Source organism: Scyliorhinus torazame, chromosome 3, assembly GCF_047496885.1.
Source record: "Scyliorhinus torazame isolate Kashiwa2021f chromosome 3, sScyTor2.1, whole genome shotgun sequence".
NCBI classification, from domain to species: domain Eukaryota; kingdom Metazoa; phylum Chordata; class Chondrichthyes; order Carcharhiniformes; family Scyliorhinidae; genus Scyliorhinus; species Scyliorhinus torazame.
In genome coordinates this window covers 66048700-66064315 of record NC_092709.1, presented here as the reverse complement: position 1 = coordinate 66064315, position 15616 = coordinate 66048700, and the positions used below count along the sequence as shown (strand labels likewise).

General features: G+C 46.5%; 1 protein-coding gene across 1 annotated transcript in view; it reads right to left on the bottom strand.

The window, feature by feature from the left end:
* Nucleotides 1-1858: 1858 nt before the first annotated feature.
* Nucleotides 1859-15616, bottom strand: part of LOC140409502 (protein SPMIP2) — a 65710-nt gene continuing 51952 nt past the window's right edge. Inside the window, exons 4-5 of the mRNA XM_072497908.1 lie at nucleotides 5731-5890; nucleotides 1859-2254 (exon numbers count right to left, since the gene is read on the bottom strand). Coding sequence (XP_072354009.1) covers nucleotides 2159-2254; nucleotides 5731-5890 — 256 coding nt within the window. The 3' untranslated portion in view covers nucleotides 1859-2158. The remainder of the gene's footprint in view (nucleotides 2255-5730; nucleotides 5891-15616) is intronic.

Sequence of the window (15616 nt, the reverse complement as noted above, 5' to 3'; positions counted from 1 at the left end):
CCTCCTTACCAGGCAACATTCTGGTAAATCTCTTCTGCACCCTCTCTAAAGCCTCCACATCCTACTGGTAGTGTGACGACCAGAATTGAACACTATACTCCAGGTGTGGCCTAACTAAGGTTCAATAAAGCTGCAAAGTGACTTGCCAATTTTTATACACAATGCCCCAGCCAATGAAGGCAAGCATGCCGTATGCCTTACAGATGGGTAGAGTGGGGAAAAATCAGGACAATTTAAATTGACCCCCCCCCCCCCCTCCTGTCCATGACACATCCTTACCCAGACTGGTGTACATATTACAGCAATCTGGTTGGCTCTTAACTGCCCTCTGAAATGGCCGAACAAGAGAGTTATTTGGCTTTTCCAGAACAGTTTTATCCAACTAAGAATAAAACAGGATGGACCACCAGCACCAACTGAGACATTGGAAACAGCTCTGCCCAGTTGAACCTGAAAGGTCCACCTCACTAACATTGTGCCACAGACCTGTGCAACAGACTGACAGTCATACTCTTCAGATCATACCTTGTAACCAACTGCTCAGACCTCTGGCAGGATAGAGCCACCAGAGGTGGCAGCACAATGGTATACAGTCAGAAGGGAGTGGCCATGAAAGTCTTCAACAGGCACCCAACCCAACCCTATAAAGCTGCATCAGGTCAAACATGGGCAAGGAAACCTCCTGTTGATTACCATTTAGAAGAAGCACTAAGGGTAGCAAGTGTCATTTTGGGCGGGCAAATCTGTACAAATGATTTTAATGTGAGGATCAATTATAATGTTTTCAAATTTTCTGATGACGCAAAACTAGGCAGGAATGTGAAGAGGATGCAAGGAGGATTCAAGTGGATTTGGACAGGCTAAAAATTAATGGGCAGATGGAATATAATGCGAAAAAGTGTGAAGTTGTCCACTTTGGTAGAAAAAAACAGAAATGCAGAGTATTTCTTAAATGCTGAGCAGTTGGGAAGTGTTGATGTCGAAAGAGACCTGGGTTCATGAGTCATTAAAAGCTAACATGCAGGTGCAGCAAACAATCAAGAAGGCAAATAGTACATTGACCTTCATTGCAATGGGATTTGACAACAGGAGCAAAGATGTCTTCCTGCCGCTGTATAGAACCTTGGTGAGAGAGCAGCTGGAGTATTCTGTACAAAACTCTGTACAGTTTGGGTCTCCTTGTGGGGGGGGGGGGTGATTTGCAGCACCCCCCCACGGCGTGTTTCTCTGCAGTGGGAGGCGGGCCACCGTTGTCCAGCAGTGGGATCTTTTTTAGTCCTGCCACTGTCAATGGGGTTTCCCATTGAATCCACTCCCCGTCACCAAGAAACCAGCGGCAGGGGTTTGCCGTCGGCGGGGCCACAAGGTCCGCTGGCGAGAACAGCCGGAAATCACCTCGTTCCTTAGCCGAGGAGGGATTTATTTACCATAGACTAAGTGCAACGGAGGTTCACCAGACGAACCCCTGAGATGGTGGGACTGTCTTATGAGGACAGATTGAGGAGACTGTGCCTTTATTGTCTAGAACTTGGAAGAATGAGAGGTGATCTCATTGAAACTTAGAGTTCTTATCGGTCTTTACAGGATAGATGTGGATCGGATGTTTTAGGACTGGGATGAGGAGGGATTTCTTCACTCAGTGGGTGGTGAATCTTTGAAATTCTCTACCCGGGAAGCTGTGGAATTTCAATCACCATGCATCCTCAAGACAGAAATTGATAGATGTCTGGATACTCATGACATCCAGGGATATGGAGTATAAGCCATGATCTGTTTGAATGTGGCCACAGGATTGATGTGCCTGCTCCTATAAGCAATAAATAAATTCTGGAATTGGAGATTTCATGGCAAAATGTAGCTTTATTGTTTTTGTTTCATGCCAGAAATATGAATGAAAAATACGTTGAAATACATTGTTGAAATTCAACTTCTGATCTTTTAAAAGTAGAATTTGCTCAACAAATTTGCTTCTATCAAGATATATAAATACCAATAACTTCAAGGTAATTAAATTAAAGATATGTCACTAAGCTAACTCCCAATCGAATCACAATTGAATAATTAGCTTGTGGGATCTCGCACTCGCCTGAATTTTGAGTTATAGTTGTTGGAAAAGTAATGAGTTGAGAAATGAATGGGAAATCCCAGATCAACGGGACTAAGAATCATTGGCGACTCGCCCATATTTTTCCTGTTCGTCAAGGTTAAGCGGAATAACAGCTTCTTTTTCACAGATTTGTGTTTCTTCACCATCCTGGCAAGGAAAAGAAAGGAAAATTCAAAGAATTCATTTTATTCCTAAAAATAGTAAGCTACAGAATCAAAAGAGTAAGTAATAATGGCAATCAAACACAGGCACGATATTTCTGTTCACTTCCTTCCACATCTTTACAAAATGGTTTGTTGAAGGACAACATGATGTGCAATATCAAAGAATCCACACCATAGCACATAGCTTATGAATAAAATTAATGGGAGAAGGGTCTAGGTTCAAAGTAAAATTCTTTTCGGTTTCTGCTAGTTTTAGATTTTTGATTTGCATTCCACTCTGGCTTTTAACAAACTTGAGTTGCATATTGATAAGAAATAGATTTTAACATTTAACAGGCAGCTAATGAGTATTTTCAGTAAGACTTTGGAAGATGGAGAGTTACCACCTCATTCTTTGCCTCAACAGGATTTGTTCTTGCAAGAGTCCAGGTTTCTAAGGTTATTATTGGCACGTTATTTTTAAATAGTTTCTCTTTCACACAGGTCACAGAGGCAGCTTTCTCTTCTCCTCATGATGCTGAATCTTACTGGGGTTTAGTTCCATTAGTACGTTCTGGTACCACCAGTCAAGTTCTGGTTCTTTGAGCTGCAGGCCATCACAGGGGGAAATATGGCACCACTTCGTCATGGGAGCGATCAAATGCCCTCTGAAATGGCCCAGCAAGCCAGTCAATTGCACAAAACTGCTATAGATACCAGATGGACTGCAGCAGGTGGCTCACCACAACCTTCTCGAGGATAGTTAGGAATGGGCAACAAATGCTGGCCTTGCCAACGATGCCCGCATCCCAAAAGAATAAAAAAGAAAGTCAAACTTCATTCAGCCTGCCCTGGCCTCGTGACCACATACACGCAGATCACTGATTAACAATCGAGTAGAAATCCTCATTGAATGATGTACACCCTGGTTCAATGACATTCATGTCTTGTGTAACAATAACAACCATATTTTCTGAGATCAACAAACTTAGCAAAGATCTATGATAGGAGTTGTCTCCACAGGTTTCCTCTGGGTGATCTGGTTGCCTCCTACAGTCCAAAGATGTGCAGGTTAGATGGAATGACCATGCTAAATTATGTACAGGGATGTGCAAGTTCAGTTACCAGGATAGTGTGGGGGCGTGCCTAGGTAGAGTGTTCTTTTGGAGGGTCGGTGCCGACTTAATGGGCCGAATGGCCTCCTTCAGCACTGTAGGGATTCTATGAAATCAATCTGAAAGGTGCTTTACATATTCTAAGTTCGTTCCAAGAGATTTCCTCTTTGTGTCAGTTGTCTTTCATATGTTCCTGGTCTTTGGCCTTAGAAATACCAGAAAGTCCAAATGAAGATTGGCCATTTTTCTATCATTTGAAATAATTGGAGCCAGGATCCAGTTCAATCAGGTTAGGATAATCCCACAATTATTAGGAAGGTTTAAAAAGGAACACAAGTCATGAAAAATAGATTTTTGCACTGACTTATTGTAGAAGTCTGAGACTAGAGTGACATTCTGAATTCAACATTCAAGATTTCTGTTTCAGGAGCACTGTTCCATTTAACGTGTGGCCATTTAAAATGGCCACCAGCAAAGGATAATGGGAGTTGTGGTCAGGTTGGGACACAGACAATACACAGCCCTGTGTATTGTGCAGAGGAAACCAGACCTACACGGAGACTGCACCTGCTAAAGGTCAATCACCGATTTCCTCAGGACAATGGGACAGATCGAAACATAGCAGCAGTAACAGGCTCGGGGGTGCCAATTCACCTTATTTGGGAGTGCCTATGTGCCTTGGACAGTAACAACTAGGATCCGCCCAGCTATCATGGTACCCGCTCCTAATTGACCAGAATCGATTAGGGTGATCGAAAACCTATCGATCCATTGGATCCCGAGTTGGGACCGCCCAAAAGAGCGTGAAAGATCGGGGGATAAGAACTGCGCGACCAACATTCTTCCTCTTTTGGGACTGGCCTCTGCCTCTACCAACTGCAGCACATCGACCAGCCAAGTTCAAGGACCTGTGATGGTTACCTGAAGGACGAGCCGCAGCCCCAACGTACCTGGCGACTCCAGCCGCCACACGTGGGGATTCAGACAAAGGCCTTGTCTAACCTGCACAGAGTCAGTCACTTGAAAGTTAAGTGAAGGTCATTTAAACTGTTGGGTATAGTTTAATGTGCAGCCGCATGTAGATTATTATGCATAGAACCAAGCCTGTGTTTAATAATAAACAATAATTGGATTAATATTCTGGTTGTGTGGTCATTTATCCAATACACAGGGCAGCATGGCGGCACAGCGGTCAGCACTGCTGTCTCACGGCACCGAGGTTCCAGGTTCGATCCCTGCTCTGGGTCACTGTCCGTGTGGAGTTTGCACATTCTCCGTGTTTGCGTGGGTTTCGCCCCCACAACCCAAAGATATGCAGGGTAGGCAGATTGGCCATGCTAAATTGCCCCTTAATTGGAAAAAATGAATTGGGTACTCTAAATTTATATATTTTTAAAATTTATCCAATACACGGAACGTACTTGCGTCCTGTGGTTCTTATTAATAAAGATAAAAGCGCAACAAACTAAAAGAGCAACAAACGCTACTGATCAGCTTCACTGAAGGTATCACAGGAGGTATCAGAAATCATTTTCGCTCTGATTTGTGCTTTCTTCCTCCTCTAAATTTTGGTATTGCACAAAGTTAAAACTAAACTATTAAATGGCATTTTTAAAAAAAATGCATCTCAAGATTAGCACTTTCCCAATAAACGTTACTCGTTTGGAACTGGTGGGACAAATGGCAAGATTTTCAAGCTAGAACTCTGACAATCCTTGTTATCACAAACAAATGCAAAATAGATAGTACAATAATAGTGAAGTATTCTGGGTGCACCCACTTCATTATATTTGGAAGCTGCAGATAGATTATCCATGCTGTATAAGACCAAATTGTTTTTCAGCATATTGTCCATGTATTTATTCAAATTCTGAGCAATTTTTTACAAAGTTGTTTGCTTGCCAGTGGCCAGGAGTAAATATTGGGAATTCAGGCACAAATCTCCTGAAATGCCATGACCTTGGATCATGAAACATTCCTTGACTAAGGAACTGAGTGGGAAATCCGTTTCCAGCTGTATCTGTACACAATTAAAATATTAATACCAGAAGCAAAAAAATCATAACAATTGTGTCAACGCCCTACTTCCCCGCCCCTATTTTCCTTCTCTCCCCTCTCCTTCAATCTAACTGTGATACATGCTTCTGGTCGCTGAAAACGGGCAAGTTCTTTTACTGTTTCAGTCACAATCAGGGCCATGGATATACTGTGGCTAAATAAGCCAAATTCCTTTTTTTTTTAAGTTCTCTGAATTTGGCCACAGTTTTTGGAATCAAGCTTTGAAATTCCATCCATTTTCCCATCAGAGTCCTAAATCTGTGGATAAGCAAGCAAATTGACATCTTCGCCATAATCAAATACGTACCTGAATTTTATAAAGTGGTTCACTTCCATTCTCGCAAAATGGGCTCACTGCAGCTTTTTTACGCCATACACATTCTCCACGCTCTTTCAACCTTTTAAGGGGCCATGCCATAAAAGCTCTTCCAAGTGTTTTCTGATCAAGAACAGTTGGAGGTGATTGCCTGACAATTTAGAGATCAAGTTAGTATTTTTCAACAGCTGAATTTTTTTTTAAAAATTGCTCATCCAATCTCAAATTGGGCAATATTAATCAAAATTGTATCATGACTGTAACAAGTGGGCGGCACAGTTAGCGCTTCTCACAGCGCCAGGGTCCCGGGTTCAATTCCGGCCTTGGGTGACTGTAAGTGTGGAGTTTGCACGTTCTCCCCGTATCTGTCTGATTTCCTCTGGGTGCTCCGGTTTACTCCCACAGTCCAAAGATGTGCAGGTTAGTTGGATTGGCCATGCTAAATTGTCGCTTAGTGCCCAGGGATGTGCGTATTACAGGGTTACAGGGCGAGGGAGGGGAGGTGGGGTGGAGCAGGATAGTTCTCTTTCAGAGGGTCGTTGCAGAGTCAATGGGGCAAATGTTCGCCTTCTGCACTGTAGGGATTCTATGAGTGCATGTTAGATAATTAGCTGTTTTCACTTTATTAGATTCCATGGGTGCGGCCTACCGGCCGCATTATGCCTCTTCCGAGATCGACCAAGCTCACCACACCGCGCGAGATCTAACGCAATCTTGTTGGACGTTGTGATGTGAATCCCGCTCATTTTGGGCGGATCACTTGTTAGCAAATCTGCAGGCAGCACAGTGGCGCAGTGGTTAGTGCTGCTGTCGCACGGCGCCGAGGTCCCAGGTTCGATCCCGGCTCTGGGTCACTGGCCATGTGGAGTTTGCACATTCTCCCCGTGTTTGCGTGGGTTTCGCCCCCACAACCCAAAGATGTGCAATGTAGGTGAATTGGCCACTCTAAATTGCCCCTTAATTGGAAAAAATGAATTGGGTACTCTAAATTTAAAAAAAAAAGCAAATCTGCATATCAAAGTGAGACAGCTAGTTTCACTCTAACATGCATTCCCATGATCTAACCAAAGCATTGGGATCTAAACCCTTCGCCTTGGAGATCTTGAATAAGATGCCTTGATGTTGACATGTACTTGAAGGACAGTTAAGTTTATTTTCTTTTTTTTAAAAAATATTTGATTCAAGGCATTTTCATTTTATATACAAAGCACACAATGCAATACAACCACCTTTATGCCATTTTCTCAAAACAAAACCCCTGTCCACCTTAAACCCCTCTTTCCGCATTTCACAGCTAAAATACAATAACACAAAAGAAAATTAACCAACAAAACCACCTCCTCTTTCCACCACCCCCCCCCCCCCCACCCCCGCCTTCTAGCGCACACACCCCGCCCACCCACTAGCGTTTACCAGTCCTTAAAGAAAGAGATGAACAACCTCCACCGAGTGGAACCCCTCCTCTGACCCCATAATGGCAAACTTTATTTTCTCCAGATGCAGGAATTCCACCAGGTCTCTCACCCAACCCCCTGCCTTAGCCCACCACCCTAACAAGATCCTCCGATGGGCTATCAAGGAGGCAAAGGCCAAGATGTCAGCCTCTCTCCCCACCTGTGCTCCCGGATCCTCCGAAACCCCAAATATCGCCATCCACGGCTCAGTGCCACCTTTACCCTTAAAATCTCCGACAAAGACCCTGCAAAAGACTCCCAAAACTCCACCAAATTCGGTCAAGACCAAAACGTGTGTGTGGTTTGCAAACCCTCTTGAACACTGCCCACATCTATTCTCCACCTCCGGGGAAAAAACGACTCATGCGCAACTTCATTGCAGTGTTAATGTAAGCCTACTTGTGACACTAATAAAGATTATTAGTATTATTCACGACTTTGTCATGTGTGCACCCTATGTATCACCTTAAATTGCATTAAACTCAATCTCGCATACGAGACAATCAAATTTATCCTCGCATGGCTTCATTCCAAACCCCCCTTCAAATCCACCAACAAACTCCACCTCCCACTTCCGCCTTATCTCCTGCAACAAGGCTCGCTCCCTTTCCATTAACTGCCTCTAAATAGGCAGAGACCTTGCCCTCCCCTATTTCGATCTCAGGCACAATCTTTTTGAGTAATAAAGGGAGTGGCAACTGTGGCAAAGTAATCAGCTCCTTCCTCACAAAATCCCTGATCTGCAGATACCAAAACACATTCCCCTTCGGCAGTTGAAACTTCTCTACCAGCCCTCCCAACTCTGCAAACCTGCCGTCCACGAACAGATCCCTAAACTTCTCTATCCCCTCCCGCTCCCAAGTCCTGAATATTGAATCCGACTCCGCTGGGATAAATCTACAGCGACATTCCCTCTATTTCAAAATGTTGCCTGAACTGATTCCAGACCTTTAAATGAGGCAATCACCATGGGATTTGTGGAGTATTTCACCGGCGAGAATGGAAGAGGTGCCATCACCAGTGCCCTCAAACCTGTCGCCCAGCATGAGATCTCCTCCATCCGCCCCCACACCGACCCCTCCTCCACAATCAACTTCCAAATCTTCTCCATGTTCCCTGCCCAATAATTTAATAATTTAGCAAATTCGGCAATGCCATGCCGCCCGTCCGCCCGTCCCTCTCCAAGAATACCTTCCTAATCCAAGGTACCTTACCCATCCATATAAAGTCCAAAATCATCCTGTTTACCCTCCCAAAAAAAGATTTTGGCAGGAAAATCGGGAGATTCTGAAAGATAAACAAACTCTTCGAGAGTACCGTCATCTTCACAGTCTGGACCCGCCACGCCAGTGACAGCGGTAGAACATCCCACCTCCTAAAATCCTCCTTCACCCCATCCACCAAATGAGCTAAATTCAAGTTATGCAACTGAGCCCAACTATGTACCACCCGTATTCCCAGATACCAAAAACCCAACCTAACCAACCAAAATGGCAACTTCTCCAATTCCCTCCCCTGTAGCTGGACATTGACCGGGAACGGGTCACTCATTCCCACGTTGAGCTTTACCCTGAAAACTAACCAGATTTCATCAGTATTCCCATAATCCTATCTGACTAGAAACCAGGTCTGTAATATGCAGCAGATCATCTGCACATAGGGACATTTGATGCTCCAACCCTCTCTATTCCTCTCTATTCCATTGAAGCCCTAAGTGCCATTGCCAATGGCTCAATCACCAAAGCAAAAAAGGAATGGGACAGTGAGCATCCCTGCTTTATTCTCTGATGCAAACAAAATTATTCCAATTTCATAGTGCTCATTTGCACACTTTCCATGTGGGCCCTTTACAACATCCTAATCCAGCCAACAAACTCTGGTCCAAAAACCAAACAGTCTCAGCACTTCAAATAGATACTCCCACTCCATCTGGTCAAACGCCTTCTCCACGTCCATGGATGTTATCACCTCCATTTCCTGACCCATAAGGGAATCACCACATTCAACAACCTCCTTATTTGACGGAAATTGTCATCCTTTCACAAACCCCGTCTAGTACTCAACTATCACACCCGGCACACAATCCTCCAGGCGCGTTGCCAACACCTTGCCTAAAAGTTTTGCATCCATGTTCAAAAGCAATATCAGTCGACAAGACCCACATTCCTCCGAATCTTCAAAATGAGCGAAATTGAGGCTTGTGCCAACGTGAGCAGGAGTTCCCCTTTCTCCAACGCATCACTAAACATTTCCACTAGCAAAGGCCCCAACTCAGATTACTATGTAAAGTTAAAGTGCATGGGATTATGGGTGGTGTCTTGCGATGAATAGAAAGCTGGTTAGCAAACAGGAAGCAAAAAGTTGGAATAAATGGGTCTTTCTCTGATTGGCAGGCAGTGACTAGTGGGGTACCGCAGGGATCTGTGCTAGGACCCCAACTATTCACGTTATATATTAATGTTTTTGGACAAGGGAACTAAATGTAGTATCTCCAAATTTTCAGATGATACAAAGTTGGATGAGAGGAGGATGCAGAGATGCTTCAGCGGGATTTGGACAGGCTGAGTGAATGGGCACATGCATGGCAGATACAGCATAATGTGGATAAATGTGAGGTTGTTCACTTTGGTCGCAAAAATACAAAGGCAGATTAATATTTGAATGGGTGTAAATTGAGAGAGACCTTGGTATCCTTGTCCATCAGTCGCTGAAAGTAAGCGCGCAGGTACAGCAGGCAGTAAAGAGGGCAAATGATATGTTGGCCTTCACAGCAAGAGGATTTGAAAAAAGGAATAGAGATTTTCTTTTTTTACTGCAATTTAATAGGGCATTGGTGAGGCCACACCTGGAGTATTGTACGCAGTTTTGGTGTCCTTATCGGAGGAAGGATGTTCTTGCTATGGAGGGGCTGCAGCAAAGGTTTACCAGGCTGATTCCTGGGATGGTGGGATTGTCATATGAGGACAGACTAAACCGGGTAGGATTATATTCATTGGAGTTTAGAAGAGTGAGAGGGGATCTCATAGAAATTAACAATTTTAACTGGATTAGGCAGTGTAGATTGAGAAAGAATGTTCCCGATGGTGGGGGAGTCCAGAACTAGGGGTCATAATAATCATCTTTATTATTGTCACAAGTAGGCTTACATTAAAACTGCAATTAACTTATTCTGAAAATCCCGAGACGCCACACTATGCCGCCTTTTCAGGTAAACTGAGGGAGAATTCAGAATGTCCAATTCACCTAACAAGCACGTCTTTCAGGACTTGTGGGAGGAAACTGGAGCACCCGGAGGAAACCCACGCAGACACGGGAAAAGGTGCAGACTCCGCGCATTGACCCAAGCCGGGAATCGAACCCGGGTCCCTGGCATTGCGAAACAACAGTGCTAACCACAGTGCTACTGTACCGCCCACTTATAGTTTGAGGATAAGCTGTAAACATTTTAGGACTGAGGTGAAGAGAAATTTCTTCACCCAGAGAGTGGTGAATCTGTGGAATTTATAAAAGGTAGTTAAGACGAAAATATTATGTAATTTCAAGAAGGAATTAGACATAGCTCTTAAGGCTAAAGGGATCAAGGGAAATGGAGGGAAGATGGTATTGAACTTGATGATCACCCCCCCCCCCCCCCCCACCACCACTTAGGGCTCTGACCTATACAGCACCCAGCAGAAGGCCTAATTCACCTTTCTTGGCTCAGTGGCCAGCCTGTCCCTGGAGTCCTTTATCTGCCCAATCTCCCTAGCCGTCGCCGCCAGCCACCTCAATTGGTGCACAAGCAACCTACTGGCCTTCTCCCCGTGCTCATAAAATGCCGTCTAATCCTATGCAATGGCCCCACTGCCTTTCCCGTCGACATAAGATCAAACTCCACCTGGAGCTTCTTCCACTCCTTCAACAACCCTTCTTCAGGGGTTGTTGAGTACTGTCTGTCCACTGCTAAAACAGCCTCAACCAGCCTCTGCCATTCCATCCTTTCTACGTTATCCCTGCATGCCTTAATTGACTTTAGTCCGTCCCGTTCCCCCCCCCCCCATTACCGCCTTCAACGTTTCCCAAAACACTGAGGGAGAGACCTCTTGATGCACGATCAATGACCACTAAAGCGAGGATGTAGTCCAACTGAAAACTTTAATAAGCTAGATGTTTCCCCCAGCAGCTCAGGTACAGAATGAAGGCTGCTGGGGCGGCACGTGTTCTTATACCCTGCCTAGCAGGGCGGAGCTACCATACATCCTAACCAATAGAAAGCATACAGTTTCCACCAATGGTGCTCCAGCCTATCAGGTACCGTAATACCTATAATACCACATTCACCCCCTGTTAAAAAAAGAGTCCGGTAGGGGTGGTGGCCTGATACTACAAACATGGCAACGTGGTATAATTAATTATGGAAGTACCGTAATACCTCTGTACAGTGTTTTGTAACTATTTACAATTCTGATAGCTATGTACATTTGATGGTTTACATTTACAGTTTACAGTCTACAATTTAAAATGAAGCAATCAGTCGATCGGGCGCCCTGGTCGTCCTCTGTGATCGTCGGAGCTTCGGTGGTGACACCAGTGGAGGCGCGGGCGTCTGTGACTCCGGGAGCGTGGCTTCGATCTCCAATGCAGCTTCGGCAACCCTAGACGGGGCTGGCGAGGAAAACGGTTGACCTGGGAAGGGAGCGCCTGCGGGGAGCGTCGGTGGGTGGGGGGGCTAAGACGGGGCCGGCGGATGGACCGTCTCTCCTGTAAGGTGCCCCGGTGGAGGGGAATGTGGGACTGGTGGCTGGGGTGTGCATGGGGTTCCGCCGGGCGCCAGGTCTTGTAGGGAGACCGTATCTTGTCGGCCGTCGGGTTACACCACGTAGGCGCACTGGGGGTTAGGGTGGAGAAGATGGACCCTCTCGACCAACGGGTCCGACCTGTGCGCCCACATGTGTTTTCGGAGCAGGATGGGTCCGGGAGCTGCCAGCCAGATCGGGAGCGAGGTCCCAGAGGAGGACGTCCTGGGGAAGACAAGGAGACGTTCATGAGGTGTCTGATTGGTTGTGGTACAAAGCAGTGACCGGATGGAGTGGAGGGCATCCGGGAGGACTTCCTGCCAGCGGGAGACTGGGAGGGTCCTGGACCGTAGGGCCAGTAGGACGGTCTTCCAGGCCATTCTGTTCTCCCTCTCTACCTGTCCGTTACCCCGGGGGTTGTAACTGGTCATCCTGCTCGAGGCGATGCCCTTGCTGAGCGGGAATTGACGCAGTTTGTCGCTCATAAAGGAGGACCCCCTATCACTATGTATGTAAGCGGGGAACCCGATCAGTGCAAAATGCTGTGGAGGGCCTTGATGACGGTGGTTGCGGTCATGTCGGGGCAGGGGATGGCGAATGGGAACTGGGAGTACTCATCAATCACGTTGAGGAAGTACGGCTTGCGGTCGGTGGAGGGGAGGGGGCCTTTGAAGTCCATGCTGAGGCGTTCAAAGGGACGGGAAGCCTTTATCAGGTGCGCTTTCTCTGGTCGGTAGAAGTGCGGTTTGCACTCCGCGCAGATTTGGCAGTCCCTGGTGGCTGTCCTGACCTCCTCGATGGAGTAGGGCAGGTTGCGGGTCTTGACAAAATGGAAAAAGTGAGTGACCCCTGGGTGGCAGAGGTCCTCGTGGAGGGCTCGGAGGTGGTCCACTTGTGTGGTGGCACATGTGCCGCGGGACAGGGCGTCAGGAGGCACATTTAGCTTCCCGGGACGATACAAGATCTCGTAGTTGTAGGTGGAGAGTTCGATGCTCCACCGCAAGATCTTGTCGTTTTTTATTTTGCCCCGCTGTGCATTATCAAACATGAAAACAACCGACCGTTGGTCCGTGAGGGGAGTGAATCTCCTGCCGGCCAGGTAATGCCTCCAATGTCACACAGCTTCTACTATGGCCTGGGCCTCCTTTTCGACTGAGGAGTGGTGGATTCCGGAAGCATCGAGGGTACGAGAGAAGAAGGCCACGGGTCTGCCCGCTTGGTTGAGGGTGGCCGCCAGAACTACGTCGGACGCATCGCTCTCGACCTGGAAGGGGAGGGACCCGTCGATGGTGTGCATCGTGGCCTTTGCAATGTCCGCTTTGATGCGGCTGAAGGCCTGGCGGGCCTCTATCGACAGGGGAAAAGCTGTGGATTGGATCAGGGGACGTGCCTTGTCTGCATAGTTGGGGACCCACCGGGCGTAGTAGCTGAAAATCCTGAGGCCTTGGAGCAGTGAGGGAGGGAGAACTCCATAAGGGGGCGCATGCGTTCAGGGTCGGGGCCTATAATTCCATTTCGCACTACGTAGCCGAGGATGGCTAGGCGGTCGGTGCTAAACACGCATTTATCCTTGTATGTAAGGTTAAGGATTTTCGCGGTCTGGAGGACTTTTCGGAGGTTGGTGTCGTCGTCCTGCTGGTCGTGGCCGCAGATGGTGACATTATCGAGATACGGGAATGTTGCACGTAAACCGTACCGGTCAACCATTTGGTCCATCTCGCGCTGGAAGACCGAGACCCCGTTGGTGATACCGAAGGGAACCCTTAAGAAGTGATAGAACCACCCATCTGCCTCGAAAGCAGTGTATTTGCGGTCCCTAGTGCGGATGGGGAGCTGGTGGTAGGCGGACTTGAGACCCACCATGGAGAAGACCTTATAATGCGCAATCCTGTTTACCATGTCGGATATGCCGGGGTGAGGATACACGTCCAGCTGCGTAAACCTGTTGATGGTCTGACTGTAGTCGATGACCATAAGACCATAAGACATAGGAGCGGAAGTAAGGCCATTCGGCCCATCGAGTCCACTCCACCATTCAATCATGGCTGATTTCAACTCCATTTACCCGCTCGCTCTCCATAGCCCTTAATTCCTCGAGAAATCAAGAATTTATCAACTTCTGTCTTAAAGACACTCAACGTCCCGGCCTCCACCGCCCTCTGTGGCAATGAATTCCACAGACCCACCACTCTCTGGCTGAAGAAATTTCTCCTCATCTCTGTTCTAAAGTGACTCCCTTTTATTCTAAGGCTGTGCCCCCAGGTCCTAGTCTCCCCTGCTAATGGAAACAACTTCCCTACATCCACCCTATCTAAGCCATTCATTATCTTGTAAGTTTCTATTAGATCTCCCCTCAACCGCCTAAACTCCAATGAATATAATCCCAGGATCCTCAGACGTTCATCGTATGTTAGGCCTACCATTCCTGGGATCATCCGTGTGAATCTCCGCTGGACCCGCTCCAGTGCCAGTATGTCCTTCCTGAGGTGTGGGGCCCAAAATTGCTCACAGTATTCTAAATGGGGCCTAACTAATGCTTTATAAAGCTTCAGAAGTACATCCCTGCTTTTATATTCCAAGCCTCTTGAGATGAATGACAACATTGCATTTGCTTTCTTAATTACGGACTCAACCTGCAAGTTTACCTTTAGAGAATCCTGGACTAGGACTCCCAAGTCCCTTTGCACTTCAGCATTATGAATTTTGTCACCGTTTAGAAAATAGTCAACGCCTCTATTCTTTTTTCCAAAGTGCAAGACCTCGCACTTGCCCACATTGAATTTCATCAGCCATTTCTTGGACCACTCTCCTAAACTGTCTAAATCTTTCTGCAGCCTCCCCACCACCTCCTCCATACTACCTGCCCCTCCACCTATCGTTGTATCATCGGCAAACTTAGCCAGAATGCCCTCAGTCCCGTCATCTAGATCGTTAATATATCAAGAGAACAGCTGTGGCCCCAACACTGAACCCTGCGGGACACCACTCGTCACCGGTTGCCATTCTGAAAAAGAACCTTTTATCCCAACTCTCTGCCTTCTGCCTGACAGCCAATCATCAATCCATGTTAGTACCTTGCCTCGAATACCATGGGCCCTTATTTTACTCAGCAGTCTCCCGTGAGGCACCTTATCAAAGGCCTTTTGGAAGTCAAGATAGATAACATCCATTGGCTCTCCTTGGTCTAACCTATTTGTTATCTCTTCAAAGAACTCTAACAGGTTTGTCAGGCACGACCTCCCCTTACTAAATCCATGCTGACTTGTCCTAATCCGACCCTGCACTTCCAAGAATTTAGAAATCTCATCCTTAACAATGGATTCTAGAATCTTGCCAACAACCGAGGTTAAGCTAATTGGCCTATAATTTTCCATCTTTTTCCTTGTTCCCTTCTTGTACAGGGAGGTTCAAACAGCGATTTTCCAATCCTCTGGGACTTTCCCTGACTCCAGTGACTTTTGAAAGATCATAACTAGCGCCTCCACTATTTCTTCAGCTATCTCCTTTAGAACTCTAGGATGTAGCCCACCTGGGCCCGGAGATTTATCAATTTTTAGACCTCTTAGTTTCTCTAGCACTTTCTCCTTTGTGATGGCTACCATATTCAACTCTGCCCCCAGACTCTCCGGAATTGTTGGGATATTACTC